Below are 19398 nucleotides of genomic sequence, written 5' to 3'. Positions count from 1 at the left end.
TGTTTTATAAATCATGAAAATAATGGGTAATTGGGTATCCAAGATCAATAATGTAATCGCGAAGCGCGAGCTGAAAATATTTGATATTCCTATCCGAAAAAAGGATCAATTTAAGCACCAATTCAAGCACTGTGTAGGAAAATCTAGAAGTGGATATTATGAATCGCTCTTAATAAATGATGTGAGTGCGAAGCGCAAGTTGATATTTTTATTATTCTTATTTTGACCTAGGTCTTGGACATTCTAAGGACATTTTGTCATCATATTACAATTATGACCTTCTATTCCTCTTCCTAAGCGCGAGATATTCCATTCTGAAAAAAAAAGGACAATGTAATTATTCATGGAATTCATGAAAATGTTATTTTTGTATTTATTAATCCAATAAGCCTAATGAGAGCTCGAGATTTGTTTACATTCATTCCTGAAAACTAAATATTATAAGCACTTTTGTAATAATGTATAGGATGCCTGGGTTAATATATTTTTAACAAATTAATGAGAGCGCAAATCGCGATGTCATGAAAAGGGGATTTTAAGTGTTTTTTTTCTTTCTAGAATCGCTTATTATTATAGAGGAAATTATTGAAGTATACATTACTAACCAATCAAAATACGATAGCGCAGCGCTGGCTGATAGGTTTTTGACAATCAAACCTGAAAATTAAGGGACATTTTGAGGGTTTTATGGAATACACGAAGAGAATAGGTACCTAGAAAATCAAATAACGCGAGCGCGCAGCGCGAGCTGAAAATGTTGATACTGAGAGAATACAACGGACATTTTACAGAGCACTTTTTGAAAATCAATTCATAAATCGAACAAAATAATAAAAGCTTGATGTCGGAGCTGAAATATATTGTGTATATGGACTTCAAAACTTGATATTTTAAGCTCCATACCAGCCTATTGAGGAAGAATCTCATGTAGGCCCATCTCATCAAACATGCAATGCAAACGCGAAGCGCGGGCGAAAACTTTGTATAGTGACATGAAAGGTTTTTTATTTTATTTTCCAAGTCGTCCCCTCACCTTATTTTATTCACTCTTCTTCATCGTCTTATTTTCTCCTCTCTTTTCCCTTTTTTAAGTGCCTTCCCCCCTGTTTTTGCTCCGCCAATATGGAGTCCCGGGCCCCCTGGATCCGCCTATGTAAATTTGAAAAGCAAAACAAAGGTTTCACTACAAAATGAAGGTCGTTTTGGTGCCAAGAAATCTGACAAGCCAAAAGAGGGGTTTCAACACAAGATGTTGGTAATTTCCATAAATTTCACCTATGTCATATAATATGTGACACACCAACCAGAATTCAAGGGGGTGCTGCCTATGGAAAATAACACACGTAGCACCCCCGCTTCCCACGTCCATGATTCCTAAAGAATAATGTGAAAACTGCATTTTTTTTCTACCTGTCACTTGTAAAGAAATAATTGAAATAGTTTGTAAATTGGAAAAGAATTACAGTCCTGGCTTTGATAATGTACATATATATGTTATTAAACGTGTTATTCATGTCATCTGTGTTCCTCTCTTTAAAATCTTCAATATGTCTATAGCTAAAGGTGTATTTTCTGATAAAATCTCTAAGATTATTCCAGTTTTCAAAGGTGGTGTTGAAATGATGTAAGTAATTACAGACCAATATCTGTTCTCCCATGCAGTCTTTTCTAAAATTCTTGAAAAGCGCTTTTACTCCAGGATTTATGACTTTCTTGAAAAATGTAATATCATTTCAGAACATCAGTATGGCTTTAGACCAGGGCACCCCACGTCTTCGGCACTTCCGGGGTTAATCCATGAAGTTAGCCATTGTTTTGACAAGAAAGAAATTATGTTGGGTTTATTTCTTGATTAGTCAAAAGCATTTGGCACTCTTGATCATTTTATTTTGTTACACAAACTCAGTAATTATGGTATAAGGGTTGTATTACTAGGTGTCAAAGCTATTTAAGTGATCATAAACAATTTGTATATTTATGTTAACAATATTACTTCCGGATTAAAATGCAGCAGATGTGGAGTGCCCAAGGGTTCAATATTAGGCCCCTTGTTATTTCTTATTCATATGAATGATATATACAATGTATCGTGTCATCTCAATTTTATTCGGTTTGCAGATGATACCAGTGTTTTCATGTCACATACAAACCCACAGTTACTAAACGATAAGTTAAATCGTGAATTGGTACTTTTAGATAAATGGTTGTCTGTAAATAAACTAGTACTTAACATTTTAAAAAAATACAAGATATTTACAAATAAGCATCAAAACACAATTTAATATAACTATGGGGAATAAAAATATTTCATTAGCATCTTCATTAACTTTTTAGGGGTGACAATAGATAACAAATAAACATGGCATGAACACATTGGTATAATCTGTAACAAAGTTTCCAAAGGAGTTGGTATTATCAACCAGTATTGTATTCAAGGCCCAAACCTCCAAGGCCAAGCAAGGCTTTAAAGCCCAAGGCTTCAATACCCAACTGAAGGCCAAGGCATGGAAACCCAAGGCCAACAAGGCCAAGGCCTAAAAACCTCAAGGCCAAGGCCAAGGCATTTCAAACTTTTGATTTATGGAACAATGAGCCAATAATGCTTAGGCGGCAGACATGGCACACAGGGCAAATGTATAAAAGGTGTGAGCGAGCAAACTGAGCGAGCAAAAATGTTGACCCTGGTAAATGTAAAACAAAAATAATTTCATGATAGATTTAGACATAATATTAAAATTATAAAAAAAGTTACCTTTGTAGATATAATAAATTATTTTTCTAGGTGATTTATATCGCAACAATTATTATTACCACGGTCATCTGATCCCGACATGCCCATTCTCAACATATGTTTTTCTCCACTCCCTGGGACATGGGCAGCAGAACTTTTTTTTTTTTGGGGGGGGGGTCAAAGCCAAAAAGGGCACTTATATGTAAAAAATGGGCATTTTGGTGCAAACAGATATTTTCGAAATAAGATTATCAACTGCGTTAAGTAGTTGTGTGTTTTGTAGAAATCAAGTTGAGCAAAGCCTTTTTAAAGTGATTTCTAATTGATAAGTTAGATATTTTGATTTAGGCTTTACTTTTCTGCGACAGAGCATAGCGAGCAAGTGGTTTTGAAAAAAAAATCAATTCTGAACTTGTAAAACTCAATTTTTGGTCAATTATGGCGCTAATTACTGTTAAAAGGGCATCCTTGCGAGATGTTGCCAGCGCGAATCACGAGATCTAAATTCTGGACATTTCGTGTAACAAGACATGAACATTAAATATTCTGAGCTGTTTCATGAAAACGATGTGTATCTAACTAAGGAGTTAACGCGAGCGCGCAGCCCGAGCTGAATTTTGTAATATACTGATACAGAAAAGAAAGCTGTTAAGGAATGCATTCAGTGACTCATAAATAGAAAACATAACTCACCAATCAAATAATGAGAGCGCAAAGTGCAAGCTCAAAACTGGACATTCTAAGAATTTGTTTTTTGTAAACGGGAACAGAATGAGTACCTTACTTAACAATAATTGATGCGAGTGAAGAACGCGAGCAAAAATTTGTGATATTCCAACCTGAAAACTGGACAATTTAAACATTTTTGTAACCATGAACAGGATTACTACCGCACTTAACAATAATTGACGCGAACGCGATCCAAAATTTGGTGATTTTCGAACCTAAATTGTGTTATGTTTTACAATAAAAAAGGTATTTCCTTTTGAAAAAGGGCACATTTCATTTGGAAGAAAAGGGAATTTTCGTTTATAGAAAATGGGGCTTTTTTCCAACAGGAAATTTTTTCGGGGGGGGGGCAAGAGAGTACAAAGCGCAAGTTAAAATTATCAAATGCTGACATGAAAATGAGTCATTTTTAGGACTCTTGTCAGTTTTCATGGATTTTTTTTCTGCTTACATCCACTTTTAAGTTTCAATTCTCATTTCTTGTATCTTCTTCACTTATCTTACAAAATATAGTTTTATTCAAAAGGATATGAAATAAACAGGGTGCACCCCATATACCCTTAGTTGGGGGAGGGTAAATCAAAATTATTTCTGGAAACAGTAAAATAGAGTTCTCTATTAAACCACACTGACACAAAAAACAAATATGTTGTTTATTTCCTTGAAACTGTTGTAGTGAAATGAAATTCACTATCAAACGATATGATTAAAAAGAAGTAAACATTTTTTTGGCTTTGTTTTGTCAGTCTGAGACACTAGACTCAAAACAAAATATATACAATTTAGAAAAGATGCACTGTACTGCCTATCAACATATTAACTGATTTTGCAGTATATTATGCATGCCTAGCCAGCCAAATGTGTCACCCCATCTTTATACGCTCTCACATATTTCTCCCCTTCTCCTCTCTCCCTCTCTCTCTTCCAATTCCATATCAGAAATGCCCCCACCAAAAAAAGAGAGGGAGAGAGAAGAAGAAGTTCCACCACCAAGAATAAACTTAGAAAAGGAAAAAAAAGAAAGGAAAAGGAGTAATTGTTATATCATTTTCTAAACATATTGTCACAATCTATCACAAAATTAGCTTTTCTTATATTAAGAGGGTGAACAATTTTGCTCCCTCGCTCGCCCCAATCGCTCTCAACTTTTTTTTTGCAGAAATTTTGCTCTATATACCATGCTTGGCCCCTCAAAAATTTTGGCTCATCATGCCATTGACATAACCTATTTGGATATGACAAAATTTAAGATTGTGTTCAAGTTTACCAAATCTTTTCAAGACTAAAAACATTCTTGTTGGCTAAAGAAAATAATACAAGGAAAATCATAATGGAATAAAAATCAACCTTGTTATCATTCTGTAGAGTTAGCTATTTTTATAGTATCAAAATTGTTGTCAAAATTGTAGTCAGATCTGTCAGAATTATTCCTGTCATCGAATCACTATAATCTTTGCCATAATCATTATTGCCATCATTATTATTAATATTTTCTTTATCATCATTAGTCATGATTACAACACATTACCAAATAATGTTATTTTTCATCACTGCTGTTTTCTTTGTTACATATGTGATGATAATTCTTGAAAACGGTGATAATTACAATTGATGGCACTGCTAGTACACTTACTACTGCTGCAGCTACTGCTACTGCTGACTGGTAGTATTGACCATTTGTGTCATTAAATATACAGAACAATTGAAACATTTATAATTACTTATATAAAAACAAATGAAATTACAAAATATAAAATGCCTTGAAAAAGCCTTGAAAATGCCTTGAAATTTCAAGGCTCAAAATTCGCAAGGCTAAGGCCAAGGCCCTCTCAAGGCCAAGGCTCGAATGTTCAAGGCCAAGGCTTTGAAAAAGTAGGCCTTAAGGCACCTTAAGGCCAAGGCTGAGCATCAAGGCAGTGAAGGCACTACAACACTGTTATCAACAGATTACGATTCTTGCCCAAATTCATATTGATGACTACATATAGTGCTATTATTCTACCTTATCTAAATTATTGTAACATTGCCTGGTGTAATTAAAATACTTCATATATAAACAGACTTTTTTTATTGCAGAAAAATCCTCTTATCTTGCCCACTCGAAACCAATTTTTTCTCAATTACATATTTTGAATATTTATGACTTAAAATTTCTATAATATTGGAATTTGTATGTATCTTTGTTGCAGAAATAAAATTTCTATTCAAATTTCAAAATATTTTCAATTTAATTCTGATTTTCACAATTATGATACAAGATCATCCAGCAGATATCATTTTCCCCAAACAAGAACAAACAGCTCAACATTTTATATTTTCTTTAAAGGTCCAGAAATATGGAACACTATTGAAGAAATTATAAGAGAAAAACCAACTTTGAACTCATTCAAAAGGACATGTAAGTGTATAAAGTGTGTGAGTGTGTGTGTTTGGGTGAGCGTGTACTTGATTATGGTTAATTGTAAATTATTTACTAGTGAAATTCATTATTTTATTACATTGAAATGTTTAATTTTATATGTGCATGTGTACTTGTTGTTTGTAAGGGGATAATTTTATTTTTGTGGCCTCTACTGTATTATAATATGCTAACTTTGCACACTTTTATTTTGATTGTGGAAATCCAATAAAATTCAATTAAATTCATATTCCCCTTTTCTGAGAACTTGATATTAAAATGAGGGATAAATCATTAGTCACATCCTATAAATCTTTCAAATACACGCACTTATGTAGTTTATTACCATAGGATTATTGCTTACCTGACAAATTCTAATTCTACAATACCAGGATCGAGAAACTCTGGAACTGTGTAAGGAGTTTCATCACTGGGTTGTGCATCTATTACATAGGTTAATACTACCTCAAAAGCGTCAACTTCAGATTGGTTAACTTCCAAGGGCACTCGAAACTTCTTCTCTACTTGTCGACCGACGTCCTATAGTGTAAGTGTAAACCATTATGCATCGTGGTAAGACAGGGGTTATAAATTGGTTACAGTCCGTAATTCCGGAGGTTCGCTATTCCGAAGGTTCTTTATTCCGAAGGTTCGTTATTCCGAAACACGTAAATTGCCTATATCGATGTTCGTCAATCCGAAAACGAAAGAGGGTTCGTTAATCCCAACATTTGTAGGGTTATTCCGAAGGTTCGTACTGTCCCAAAAAGAAATAAGGTTCATTAATCGTAAAATGAAATAAGGTTCGTTATTCTGAAGGTTCCTTAATCCGATAAATGAAATCAGTGGCGAAGCCGGGAAAACATACGAGGATGGATGGGAAGGCAGAGGCGGCGGAACGTATTTTTGTTTGGGGGACACAGTGCCCCCTGCCACCCCGGTTCCACCGCCCCTGTGGGAAGGGTCTGATCTACTGTTATACCAGGGGCGTTTACGTACGCAGAATTCTTTCAGAGGGGTGATCATAGGCTTTATAGGAAGCTAGTTCAATTTCGTCAATTTCGCTAGGGGAGTATTGATACATTTTGAATTGTTTTGTCCAAGTTCTAAATTTCTACTGAAAGATCCGTTCTACATGTTTATCACTTACAAACCTAAAAAAAAAAATCGCTCTATACGCAGGCGTGGGGGGGGGGGGTTGTGGGTGGGTGGTTGGGGATTGTTTGGACCAAAATAGGAGCGATTAAGACCTCAAATAGGGACATCGATCCCCTTTCATGCCTTTTTGGCTGGGGGCGGGGTAAAACAGCCACCAGCTTTGCTCAACTACAACTTACTACAAAATACAAAACGACTTCACGCAGATGATATTCTCATGGTGATAATGTCTGTTTGCACCAAAATACAAATTTTTACATAATTATAAGTGCCTTTTTTGGCTTTGAACCCCAAACAAAAATACGTATACCGCCGCCCGCCCCCTCATAAAAATTGAACAGCAACGGTGTTTCTAGCCCCCGCCCCACACACACACCATCCACCACGCTTGCCCTTCCTGTTTTCCAGGCTTCGCCACAGATTATTTCATTTTTTCGGATTAACGAACCTTATTTCATTTTCGGATTAACGAACCTTCGAAATTACGAATCATCGGAATTACGAAAATTCGGAAAAACGAACGTAACCCTCCGAGTTTAACATATAATAATGCTGTTACTGCTATATTTTATTTTCACATTTCAGCCCAAGATTGAGATGAGATTTATGTGTCAAGACTTCACACACAATGATGAATAAATTTGACCATGCCTTGGATATAATGTAATAAGTATTCAGTCACATTTACAAAGACTCTAGTTAGTTGAATTGCTTGATTTTTTTTAACTACAAGCCCTTGTATTGCTTAATAAAGTATGGCGTTTATATTTTGTATACGATTCGGTATAGATTTCTCGAAAACCAATCACTTTTATTAGATTAAACAAATTATAGTACAAAGGATAAAGTACTTACATCTGGCGTTAATTCAAGAGTAACAACATCTAGTTCAGTTCTATTTATAACATCAGAAAGGTTAAAATTGACTGATGAAAGACGTAGCATAAACCATCCTTGTTGTGTTAAATTTGTAGGTTGAGGAATATCTGGACTTGCAATCCCCCAATTGAGATACACCTAAATAAATGAAATCATACGTGAAAGCAGGGGCATATCCAGGATTTTCCAAAGGGGAGGCACATTTCTGTTTTAACTGTTGTAATTGTGCCCTTCAAATGGAGAAGGCACGGACTGGTTGTGCCCCCTGCACTGTTTACTATGTGAATCGCACAGTAGTTGTTTAAACAGTTTAAACAAGTGTTTAAAATCTTAAACAACCATGCTTAAATTATTGATAATTAACTATTTGAATTTAAACTTTGTTGTTCAAGATAGTAAACATGGTAAACAGCGGTGTTTGAGTTATTTTTAACAGTGTGGATCCGCCAGTGTGTGAAATGTGTTTTATAGAATAAATATCTGAAAATTTGGCTGTTCACAGCAAATTGAGATTTAGAGTTTGATTTAACTTTTTAATGCAAAGCTTTATAATCGAAATCCCCGTCCAAAATATGGTAAAGATGCAGGGGCGGATCCATCCTCCGCCAATCGGGGGGGGGGGGGGGGGGCGGAATTTTTTTTCCAGTCATATTTTCCCCGATCAGCCGCTCGGGGGATGATTTTTGCCGGGATTTTTGGTTTCTTTGAAGGGGTAGTCCTATCCTAATAATCACTTCTTAGCTTTATTCTTATGAACAAACATAATATATAATAACATTTTTGGAAATTTTATGTATTTTTTCCTAAAATGTTTGATACTTCTGGGCAATGTTTTTTTTCCTGAAAAAGATGTGTATGCAAATGAATAATTACTACGAACATGAAGCGCGAGCAGAAATGAACTGATGGAAAAGGTACTGTTAAAGACTGTTTGCAGTTAGCCATGAAGACGTTACGTATTTTAAAAATCAAATAATGCGAGCGCGAAGCGCGAGCTGAAATTTTTTGACATTTTTACCTAAGGAATGGAAATTCTAAGCACTTGTTATTTAAACAGAATAGGTATATAACTAAACAATTGATGCGAGCGCAAAGCGCGAGCTGAAAATTTCGAGATTTAGACCTACTTAACGAGGCACTCTATTTAAGTTTTGTAAATCATGAAAAGGATGAGTAAGTGGGGATCTTCCTTACATAAATAATGCGAGCGCAGGGCGCGAGCAGAAAATTGTTATATACGTTTTGAACTGATCAAAAAGGTACCTGTTAAGGACTGCTTGCACTTAGCCATGAAGACATTACATATTTCAACAATCAAATAGTGCGAGATCTAAGCGCGAGCTGAAAATTTGTGACATTTCTACATAAAGAATTTAAAATTTTAATCAATTTTTGTAATCGTGAACAGGATAGGTATATAACTAAACAATTGATGCGAGAGGGAAAAATCGAGATTTAGACCTCACAAGTGGAATGCCTCTGGCGGTCTGCATCATGCGATTCAATATACATATAGCAGCAGTGCTGACTTTGAAAACTACTATAAAATAATTATTCACAAAAAACACCATTCACATAATGATACAATACTATGTTCATTGATATTTGACCTTGATCATGTGACCTAAAACTTGTCAGTGATACTTGATTACCCCAATATCCACATTTTATACACTATATCTATAGACTTTGAAAATTATGACAGCAATCTAATAAGTACCTCTAAAATGACCAAAGTTCAATGACCTTAAATTACCTTTGACTTTGGTCATGTGACCTGAAACTCGCATGAGATGTTCAGTGATCCTTGATGACTCTTATGTCCAAGTTTTATGAACTAGACCAATAAACTTTCAAAGTTATGACGGTAATTCAACAAATACCCCCAACTTGGCCAAAGTTCATTGACCCTAAATTACCTTTGACCTTTAGTCATGTGACCTGAAACAGGTGGCAAAAATCAAGGAATTTAGCATTGAATTTAGCATCTTTTTGTTCACGCCCTCTTTAAGAAACAGGAAAGAAGTTACAAAAAGCGAGCGCGGAGCGCGAGCGGAAAATCTCGAGCTATTGGAGGTAAAAGATTATTTAAATATAACCTGAATATAAATAGTTGCTACGTTTAATTGTTGTTTAATTGTAATTTTCGGATTTCCCGAAATTTCCTGGAATTTTTTAATTTCGGGAAGAGTGGAAACATGCATATGAAAATGATGACTATCTTCCTATATTCCTCTTTGCTAGTGCTAAGATCCAACAAAAGGGACAGTTTAATGATTAAAGTAATATCTTATTTATAAATGCCTAATGAGGGCGCGAAATCTGGACATTTAAAGCACTTTTGCAATTATAAATAGGATGCATCAAGTTAATATATTTAAACCATTAATGTGAGCGCAAATCGCGAATTGTTTTGGATAAACTGTCATGAAAAGGGGGTTTTAAGTAGTTTGTTGTATAATCAATATTGAGACATACATAACTCGCCAATCAAAAAGCGAGCGTGCAGCGCTAGCTGGTACGTTTTAACAATCAGACCTGAAAAGGGATATTTTGAAAGCTTTATGGAATACACGAAAATAATAGGTACCTGATTAATCAAAATTTGCGAGCGCACAGCACGAGCAGAAAATGTTAATATTTAGACCATAAAACTAACATTTTACAGAGCACTTTTTAAAAACAATTCGTAAATCACACAAAATAATGAAAGTTCGATTTCCGAGGTGAAATTTGTTTTGTATATTGACTTCCAAACTTGATATTTAAACTCCATATTGAACAAGATATGAAACTCACCTAACAGGCAATGCGAGCGCGAAGCGCGAGCGAAAATTTTAGTGACATGAAAGATTCTTTTTATTTTCCAAGTCTTCCCCTCATCTTATCTTATTCACTCGTCTTCCTCCTCTTCTTTTTTTTCTCTTCTCTTTTCCATCCCTTCCCCTTTTTTCCTTTCTTTCCTTTTTTTGCTCCGCCAATAGGGGGGGGGGCGGGCCCTCGCCCCCCTGGATCCGCCTATGATGCAATAATATGAATCATCTAAAATTCATATCTTAAAAATTGGAGTGGCCATTATATATATTTTTTCAAGTTTTGATTCTTTATGAAAATTTTAAGGTTGAAGTTTTGAGTTTCTAACAAACTCTCTCAGTTCTTCTCCTAAAATTTTTTTACTGTCTGTAGACAGACAAATGTTATCCTAGAATTTTTCAGCATATCCCAAATGTGTTTTTTTTTAGAAATGCGCATACTTTTAAAGGAAGCATTTGCATTTGAGTGCAGAAAATTATCAAAAAGGATACATTTTATTTCAGACTCTTCACGACAAATGCACAATGTGGCATGTATTATCTAGTGATGAATCAGAATTGTGCCATGCACTTATTATTTTTTTATGGGGGAGGATTTGAGTCGGCTTTCAGATCAGTTTAATTAGTCACAATTCACAACCAATCTTGGTTATTTTTCAAATTGTTAAAGCTTATTAAAGCTATGATGATAGCTATGATTAAAGCTAAGGGTAAGTAATGTGAATTATATCGAATATCTAAAAAAAGAAGTATGGCAGTCATTGAATGTGTTTTCAGTCGTCATTTGGCCCTATCTCGGCAATATACCTTTGAGCATGCATGCACTTTACAGATTTAGTAATTGAATATTAGAAAGCTTATGGCATCGACTATACCCTGAAATATTCAACTCATTCCATACTTGAGAAGGGGGTTTATAAACAACACATTATATACGTTGATATTTAATTTTTACTCTGCCGAGTGAACAAGATGCTGATGTATATGCGCTGATGATTTATTTTCATCGGGCACCCGGTCGAATTGAGTAAAAGATGTAAATTCGTGAAATATGAACAAATATTTTATATCTTTTACACTATAACCTTTAAGAGCCACATGCATTCAATAACGAGTGACATGCAAGGTGGGGGGTGTACCAAATCAAGGATAGGGCGTGTTGCTAAATCTTACATGTTAGTAATAGTATATAATTATGTGTAATGTCATTTCTTTATCAAATAAAGTTAAAGAACCCCTACAAAGGTAAAACCAGTTAAGTGTGATGAATAGGTAACTGAATAGGTGGAATTATATGGCAATGACATAGGCTTATAATTTTATTCGTGACAATATGATATTGCAAATAATGCAAGTGGGTTTTCTGATGGGCAAATGATTTAGTATGTCTTTACACTCACAAACCACCCTCACACACACACACACACCCTCACCCTCACACACACACACATATATATATATATATATATATATATATATATATATATATAATCATACATTTATCAATATTGGATTAAATTCAACGCAAAAGCAGTGTGCGTGTTTTCAGTAACAGGATTCGAATATTCAACCAAAAGGTGTTTAAAAGTCATTTTGGTCCTGTTTTTTCTTCTTCTGATATCACCATTGATAAGCATGCTTCTGTGCGTTTTCTATTGTATGAAATGATATCAGGGAAGTGTGTCATAACGTTGTTCGTTCAGTTAGACATGACTTTACGATCAATTGAAAAGTGACAAGCCAAATGACTTTCACGGCCATTGCATTGGCTTTAGATGCTTATCAACATTCTAGCGATTAACAATTACATGTATAATTTCTGATACAATTAATGAAATCATTTGCCTTTAAATGTCAGGAGATTTGGGATCTTATAGTCTAGCATTTCATAATCAAATCGTTCCTAAAGTCGATCATGTGTATTTTTTTCGATAATACTTATGTAAACGGTTTGTTGTATCTTACCCTGTCAATCCAAATCGGAGAATCTGAATCAAATAAGGGTATGTCGAAGTAAAACGATCCATCAAAAATGAAGTCTCTGCCGAGTGAATTGTATATCCCGCCTGACCTTTCTACACTGCAATCGCTATCAAAAGCCGAATATACCGTTTGATTGCAGTCATCTGTTGAATAAGAAAATAATTCACATCAAAATCATCAGTAATTAAGAGTTATGCTTCCTTTGCCCCCCCCCCCCCCCTGCGTTCCAGTCAGTCCCTGAAATCCAACCATGATGTAAAATTTTACGAAAGGAATTCAAATTCTGTTCATGTATTTTGTTTGCATGAATAAATAAAGGGCTCATGCAGAGCCCTATAGATGAAAGAGATAAAGCTCAGCTCAGTCATGATTGTTTGAAATAGTTTTACTTCTCGAAACAAACAAGATTTGTCGAATTTGTATACATTTTTAAAACAATTTTTCATTTCAAATTTTCCGTTAGATACTTTGGCTAAATACGCCTTTCGAACAACGACTCACACCCTCCCCTGTACCCCCCCCCAGAAGTGTATACAGAAATACCCTTTTTACACAGGATTTTCTTAACCCCGGACTATCGCTAACCCCGTACTATCCTTAACCCCGTACTATTTTTTTTCCTTTTCACACATGCCAAATTGTTATCGCTAACCCCGGATAAGGAATGCTTGCTTTTCACACACGAAACTCGCTAACCCCGGACTAGTGGTTTTTGTCGATCATTCGTAGTACAAGTACTTCACTCGTACCTTTTTACACACGCTAACATTTCCTTAACCCCGTACTATAGGTGGGGCTAAATTGCCATTTAGCCCCACCTATAGTACGGGGTTAAGCTTAGCCCACTTTCGTTTTACACTAGCGATCTTAACCCCGTACTATCGCTCTTAGCACCGCAATTGCTGGGATAACCCTGCTTTTTTGCAGGGCCAAATAATCCCGTACTAAAGGTGGGGTTAGCCCACTTTGCAAAAATGCTGTGTAAAAAGAAAGTGGGCTAAGCTTAACCCCGTACTATAGGTGGGGCTAAATGGCAATTTAGCCCCACCTATAGTACGGGGTTAAGGATATTTTAGCGTGTGTAAAAAGGGTATAAGTGTCTTCATTTTCAAGGGGGTCAGATGAGGCTTTTTGCAGCTTATCTATGTTTTAGCGTGACCCATTAGCTTTCGCCTCGGCTATTTCTAATTATTATTGGTTTAGATGACTATACGCCTGTCAAATTAAGCATTTAAAGGTAGCTTTACATTAACTATACCATTAACATGACATCAAACCATCAACAACAACCTCGTGTAATTATCTCCACCGGGTTTTAAATGACAAGGTCGGAGAAGGTAGAGCATATGTTTCTACTTTTACCAAAAACACCATCTAATTTTTTCACAAATAAATTAACACAGTGATTCTCATTACACTGCCATTGGTTTTCGTAAAGCGTGAAAAAAATACAAAACTAAATAATCATTTAACAAGGCAAAATCGATTTTGTGTCTCGCCCACTTATGAAAATAACCAGAAATATCGTGATTTGCGAAGGCACGCAACATCATTGTATCGAAACTTCATTGTGAAATGACTGGGATGATACCACTTGTCATAAGAGCCTTGCACGTAAACTTTCATTTTGACCTGAAAATGACCTTTGACCTTACCATGTGACCTCCGACTGCAGCATAACATGCAGGTCCCCCAAGTCCATCTACCATCCAAGTTTGGTTGAAAAGTGACTTACGGTTGCGGAGTTAGGTGTCATAAGAGAGTCTTGCATGTAAACTGCAACATTGACCTGAAAATGACATTTGACCTTACCATGTGACCTCTGACTGCATCATAACATGCAGGTCCCCCAAGTCCATCTACCATCCAAGTTTGGTTGAAAAGTGACTTACGGTTGCGGAGTTAGGTGTCATAAGAGAGTCTTGCATGTAAACTTTAACGTTGACCTAAAAATGACCTTTGACCTTATCATGTGACCTCTGACTGCAGCATAACATGCAGGTCTCCCAAGTTCACCTACCATCCAAGTTTGGTTGAAAAGCAACTTACGGTTGCAGAGTTAGGTGTCATAAGAGAGTCTTGCATGTAAACTTTAACATTGACCTAAAATGACCTTTGACCTTATCATGTGACCTTCAACTGCAGCATAACATGCAGGTCCCCCAAGTTCACCTACCATCCAAGTTTGGTTGAAAAGCGACTTCCGGTTGCAGAGTAAGCTGTCATATATAGAGAGTCTTGCATGTAAACTTTAACGTTGACCTGAAAATGACCTGTGACCTCCGACTGCAGCCTAACATGCAGGTCCCCCAAGTCCATCTACCATCCAAGTTTGGTTGAAAAGCGACTTACGGTTGCAGAGTTAGGTGTCATAAGAGAGTCTTGCATGTAAACTTTAATGTTGACTTAAAAATGACCTTTGGCTTACCATGTGACCTCCGACTGCAGCATAACATGCAGGTCCCCCAAGTCCATCTATCATCCAAGTTTGGTTGAAAAGCGACTTACGGTTGCAGAGTTAGGTGTCATAAGAGAGTCTTGCATGTAAACTTTAATGTTGACTTAAAAATGACCTTTGGCTTACCATGTGACCTCCGACTGCAGCATAACATGCAGGTCCCCCAAGTCCATCTACCATCCAAGTTTGGTTGAAAAGTGACTTACGGTTGCGGAGTTAGGTGTCATAAGAGAGTCTTGCATGTAAAACTTTAACATTGACCTAAAAATGACCTTTGACCTTACCATGTGACCTCTGACTGCAGCATAACATGCAGGTCCCCAAGTCCATCTACCATCCAAGTTTGGTTGAAAAGTGACTTACGGTTCCGGAGTTAGGTGTCATAAGAGAGTCTTGCATGTAAACTTTAACATTGACCTAAAATGACCTTTGACCTTATCATGTGACCTTCAACTGCAGCATAACATGCAGGTCCCCCAAGTTCACCTACCATCCAAGTTTGGTTGAAAAGCGACTTCCGGTTGCAGAGTTAGGTCATAAGAGAGTCTTGCATGTAAACTTTAACGTTGACCTGAAAATGACCTGTGACCTCCGACTGCAGCCTAACATGCAGGTCCCCCAAGTCCATCTACCATCCAAGTTTGGTCGAAAAGCGACTTACGGTTGTGGAGTTATGTGTCATTAGGTTTGTGACGGACGGACGACTGACGACATTTGGATCCCTAAGTCTCGCCTTCACCTCTGGTGGGCGAGACAAAAATGAATGCCTATATATAGTGGCGCGGAAAATATATTATGGTCATACAAATCACTGCAAAAATAATGTGAAGACTAGGCGATTACCACTGAAAATTTTTCATCAGGTCATTGATGAAAAACAGTTTTATGCTGATCTTTTGTACCTGAATAAATATGTTCTAATAAATAATCGGAACTGACAAGATTGTCGTAAATTACGTGAAGGCGCGTTTTCCGGCTAACAAATCATATAATCATGATAAATTTTGTCTCTTGTATCTATTCTATACTTTACCTAAATTTGTGCATTCCATTTCATCAAAACCAGAGCCACAATCGTCGTAAGAATCACATACCGCTTGAGGTGAGTAACATGCTCTGCTTATAGGACAACGAAGGGTATCGTTGATACATGGGGCTAGAAAGAGATTATATACAACATCACAATGAAATAGAATATTAAAAACTGATCCAATCTTTGTAAAAAGTTCATGTTATAAAGATGTCACTTTTCATTTTTATTGAAATAAACAAATAAATCAAACTGTAAATCATAATTACATCTATATAAAACAGAAAGAACGTGTAAGAATTCAGGATTCACCAGATAACAATTTCGCGGGAAATGGTAGTTTTATTTATTATTGTAAACATAACAATTACACTCCTTATTGTATTACAAAAATATACCATTATTTTTACATCTTATAAAAGGCTTTGAAAATTCATAGTTCCAATAAGCAGATAAGTCTGCATTTCTGATATTTCTTCAATTTCGTTTTCGAGAATTTACTTTTGTTTGTTTTGTCTTTAGTTCTGTTCTAGCATGGACCTTTTACGGTTCTAGACATAATTAATGGGTCGACAACCGCGTAGCCACGATTTAATTTTGGAGAGGGCGGTACTATGGGGCGGTAAGTTAAGTGCGCGCAAAGCGGGCGAACACTTACAGAACGCGGGAAGCGCGCTCCCTAGTGGGAAGGTGTATAGGGAGGGGGGGGGGGGTTCCGGTGTCGCATTAAATTCAAATCAAAAGAAGACGTCTCTTGCGTCTCTGTACCCTTATCAGCTCGAATTCAATTTACTTGCTATGATTAAATAAACATTGTTTTCGAAAGAAATTATTTTCACCCCAAAATGGAAAAAAATAAGGAATTTGATATAATACCTCTTCCCACGCGAAGCACAGAAGCTAAAACGTTTTATAAAAAAGTTGAGAACAGAAAAGCGCATTCATTTAGTAGTATAAAATGCCAACTTTGGTACTATGCCTGCCTTGGCCAGATCAGATTTGATAGTAATTTTTATCTCACATTACTTACAGAGTAGAAGATGTGCAGGGAGGAGATATTCCTTCCCGTGAACAGTGCTGAAGCTTTGAAATTTCGAAAATGCTCTGAAACCTATTCATTTTGATTTTTCTTATATTATAAAAAACTCGATTGCGAATAAAAAAAGAGCTAAAATGGGAAAGGGATGATACAAGGAGAGGAATTTTTCCTATGCACGCAAAGCACAAAAACCTCTGTGATGTATTTTGAAAAAGGAGAAAAAATGTGTGTAATTTCGCTCATAAAAATTGATAAGCGATTCATTTTGTTTGATTAAGAAACTTGAGTGATATTCAAAATTTCAAAATAATGACGCAAAGCATACCATAGGAAACTAGAGATGCTCGGCGGGTCGCGCAGCCGAGCACATGCATCCCCCGAACCCACCGGGTCATCCGTCATTGCGATATACAGTGCGTCCCACAAAAAACGAAACCGAGATTTAGCGATGATTTGTCATAGCTTAATCACAAATACAATAGACAAATGACCTACCTTTGTACAGCTTAGAATCTCCTCTTTCATCTGAAATTACTTAGATTATTTCTTATTCACGCATGAGTGAGCAAAAACAATTTGAAGAGGGGATACCAAAAAGTCATTTGGCGGGCTGTATCTGGGTTTCAAAAAGAAAACCACATTTTCAAAAAGTTCAATATCTGCTCTTTAATTTGATACCTCAATTACAGAAAAAGTTCTGGTTCATTTGAAATAAGGCTTGAATTTCAATAATTTCATAAAATGAAGAGGTTTTACAGGCTCGCGTTCAAACTCACTCGACACTCCGTTTTGTTGACGATCAGCCATGCATTAAGTCTTTTGTTAACCGTGCGATAGCTTCTGTGGGAAACGGTGAAAACACGTTTATTTAATGAAATTATGGAAATACAAGCATTGTTTCGAGGGAACATAACTTTTTTATTTCTTGACCATTTCTTGTGATTAAGGTATCAAATAAAAGAGCAGATATTGAACTTGTTAGGCATGTGATTTTCTTTCTGAAATTCAGATACCCCCGCCAAATGACTTTTTGGTATCCTTTCTTCAAATTGTTTTTGCTCACTCATGCGTGAATGAGGAATAATCTAAGTAATATCAGATGAAAGAGGAGATTCTAAGCTTTACATTGATAGGTCATTTGTCTATTGTATTTATGATTAAGTTATGATAAATCATCGCTAAATCTCGGTTTCGTTTTTTGTGGGACGCACTGTATAGAGCTCACACAGAAATTTGACGAATAAATGCAATTATCATGGCGACAATGACCTTAACATGCAGGTCCCCCAAGCCCATCTACCATCCAAGTGTGGTTGAAAAGTGACTTACGGTTGCGGAGAAAGAGAGTCTTGCATGTAAACTTCAACGTTGACCTGAAAATGACCTTTGACCTTACCGTGTGACCTCTGACTGCAGCATAACATGCAGGTCCCCCAAGTCAATCTAACATCCAAGTTTGGTTGAAAAGTGACTTACGGTTGCGGAGTTAGGTGTCATAAGAGAGTCTTGCATGTAAACTTTAACGTTGACCTGAAAATGACCTTTGACCTTAACATGTGACCTCCGACTGCAGCATAACATGACGGTCCCCCAAATCCATCTTCCATCCAAGTTTGGTTGAAAAGTGACTTACGGTTGCAGAGTTAGCTGTCATAAGAGAGTCTTGCATGTAAACTTTAACGTTGACCTGAAAATGACCTTTGGCCTTACCATGTGACCTCCGACTGCAGCATAACATGCAGGTCCCCCAAGTCCATCTACCATCCAAGTTTGGTTGAAAAGTGACTTACGGTTGCGGAGTTAGGTGTCATATAAGAGAGTCTTAATTGCATGTAAACTTTAACGTTGACCTAAAAATGACCTTTGACCTTATCATGTGACCTCTGACTGCAGCATAACATGCAGGTCTCCCAAGTTCACCTACCATCCAAGTTTGGTTGAAAAGCGACTTACGGTTGCAGAGTTAGGTGTCTTAAGAGAGTCTTGCATGTAAACTTTAACGTTGACTTAAAAATGACCTTTGGCTTATCATGTGACCTCCGGCTGCAGCATAACATGCAGGTCCCCCAAGTCTATCTACCATCCAAGTTTGGTTGAAAAGTGACATAGGGTTGCGGAGTTAGGTCTCATATGATAGTCTTGCATGTAAACTGTAACGTTGACCTGAAAATAACCTTTGA

At 36.4% G+C, this 19398-nt stretch overlaps 1 protein-coding gene across 1 annotated transcript; it reads right to left on the bottom strand.

Annotated features, from left to right (window-relative positions):
- Window positions 1–1039: 1039 nt before the first annotated feature.
- LOC129256196 (uncharacterized) lies at window positions 1040–18804 on the bottom strand. The gene is made up of 6 exons (XM_054894453.2): window positions 18548–18804; window positions 16183–16305; window positions 12674–12834; window positions 7872–8033; window positions 6223–6398; window positions 1040–1149 (listed from the first exon to the last, which is right to left on the bottom strand). The coding sequence occupies exons 2-6, from the start codon at window positions 16199–16201 to the stop codon at window positions 1062–1064; spliced, it is 606 nt and encodes a 201-aa protein (XP_054750428.2). The 5' UTR covers window positions 16202–16305; window positions 18548–18804; the 3' UTR covers window positions 1040–1061.
- Window positions 18805–19398: the final 594 nt, after the last annotated feature.

The sequence above is a fragment of the Lytechinus pictus genome, chromosome 3, assembly GCF_037042905.1.
Source record: "Lytechinus pictus isolate F3 Inbred chromosome 3, Lp3.0, whole genome shotgun sequence".
Lineage (NCBI taxonomy): Eukaryota > Metazoa > Echinodermata > Echinoidea > Temnopleuroida > Toxopneustidae > Lytechinus > Lytechinus pictus.
The sequence above is the reverse complement of the archived record's forward strand: the minus strand, read 5'-3'. Positions and strand labels throughout refer to the sequence as shown.

Coding starts and splice junctions, on each gene's coding strand:
- LOC129256196 (XM_054894453.2), bottom strand. Junction 8,034..12,673: donor CTCCGATTTGGATTGACAGG/GTAAGATACAAC, acceptor TCATTTATTTAG/GTGTATCTCAATTGGGGGAT. Junction 6,399..7,871: donor CTCTTGAATTAACGCCAGAT/GTAAGTACTTTA, acceptor CTTACACTATAG/GACGTCGGTCGACAAGTAGA.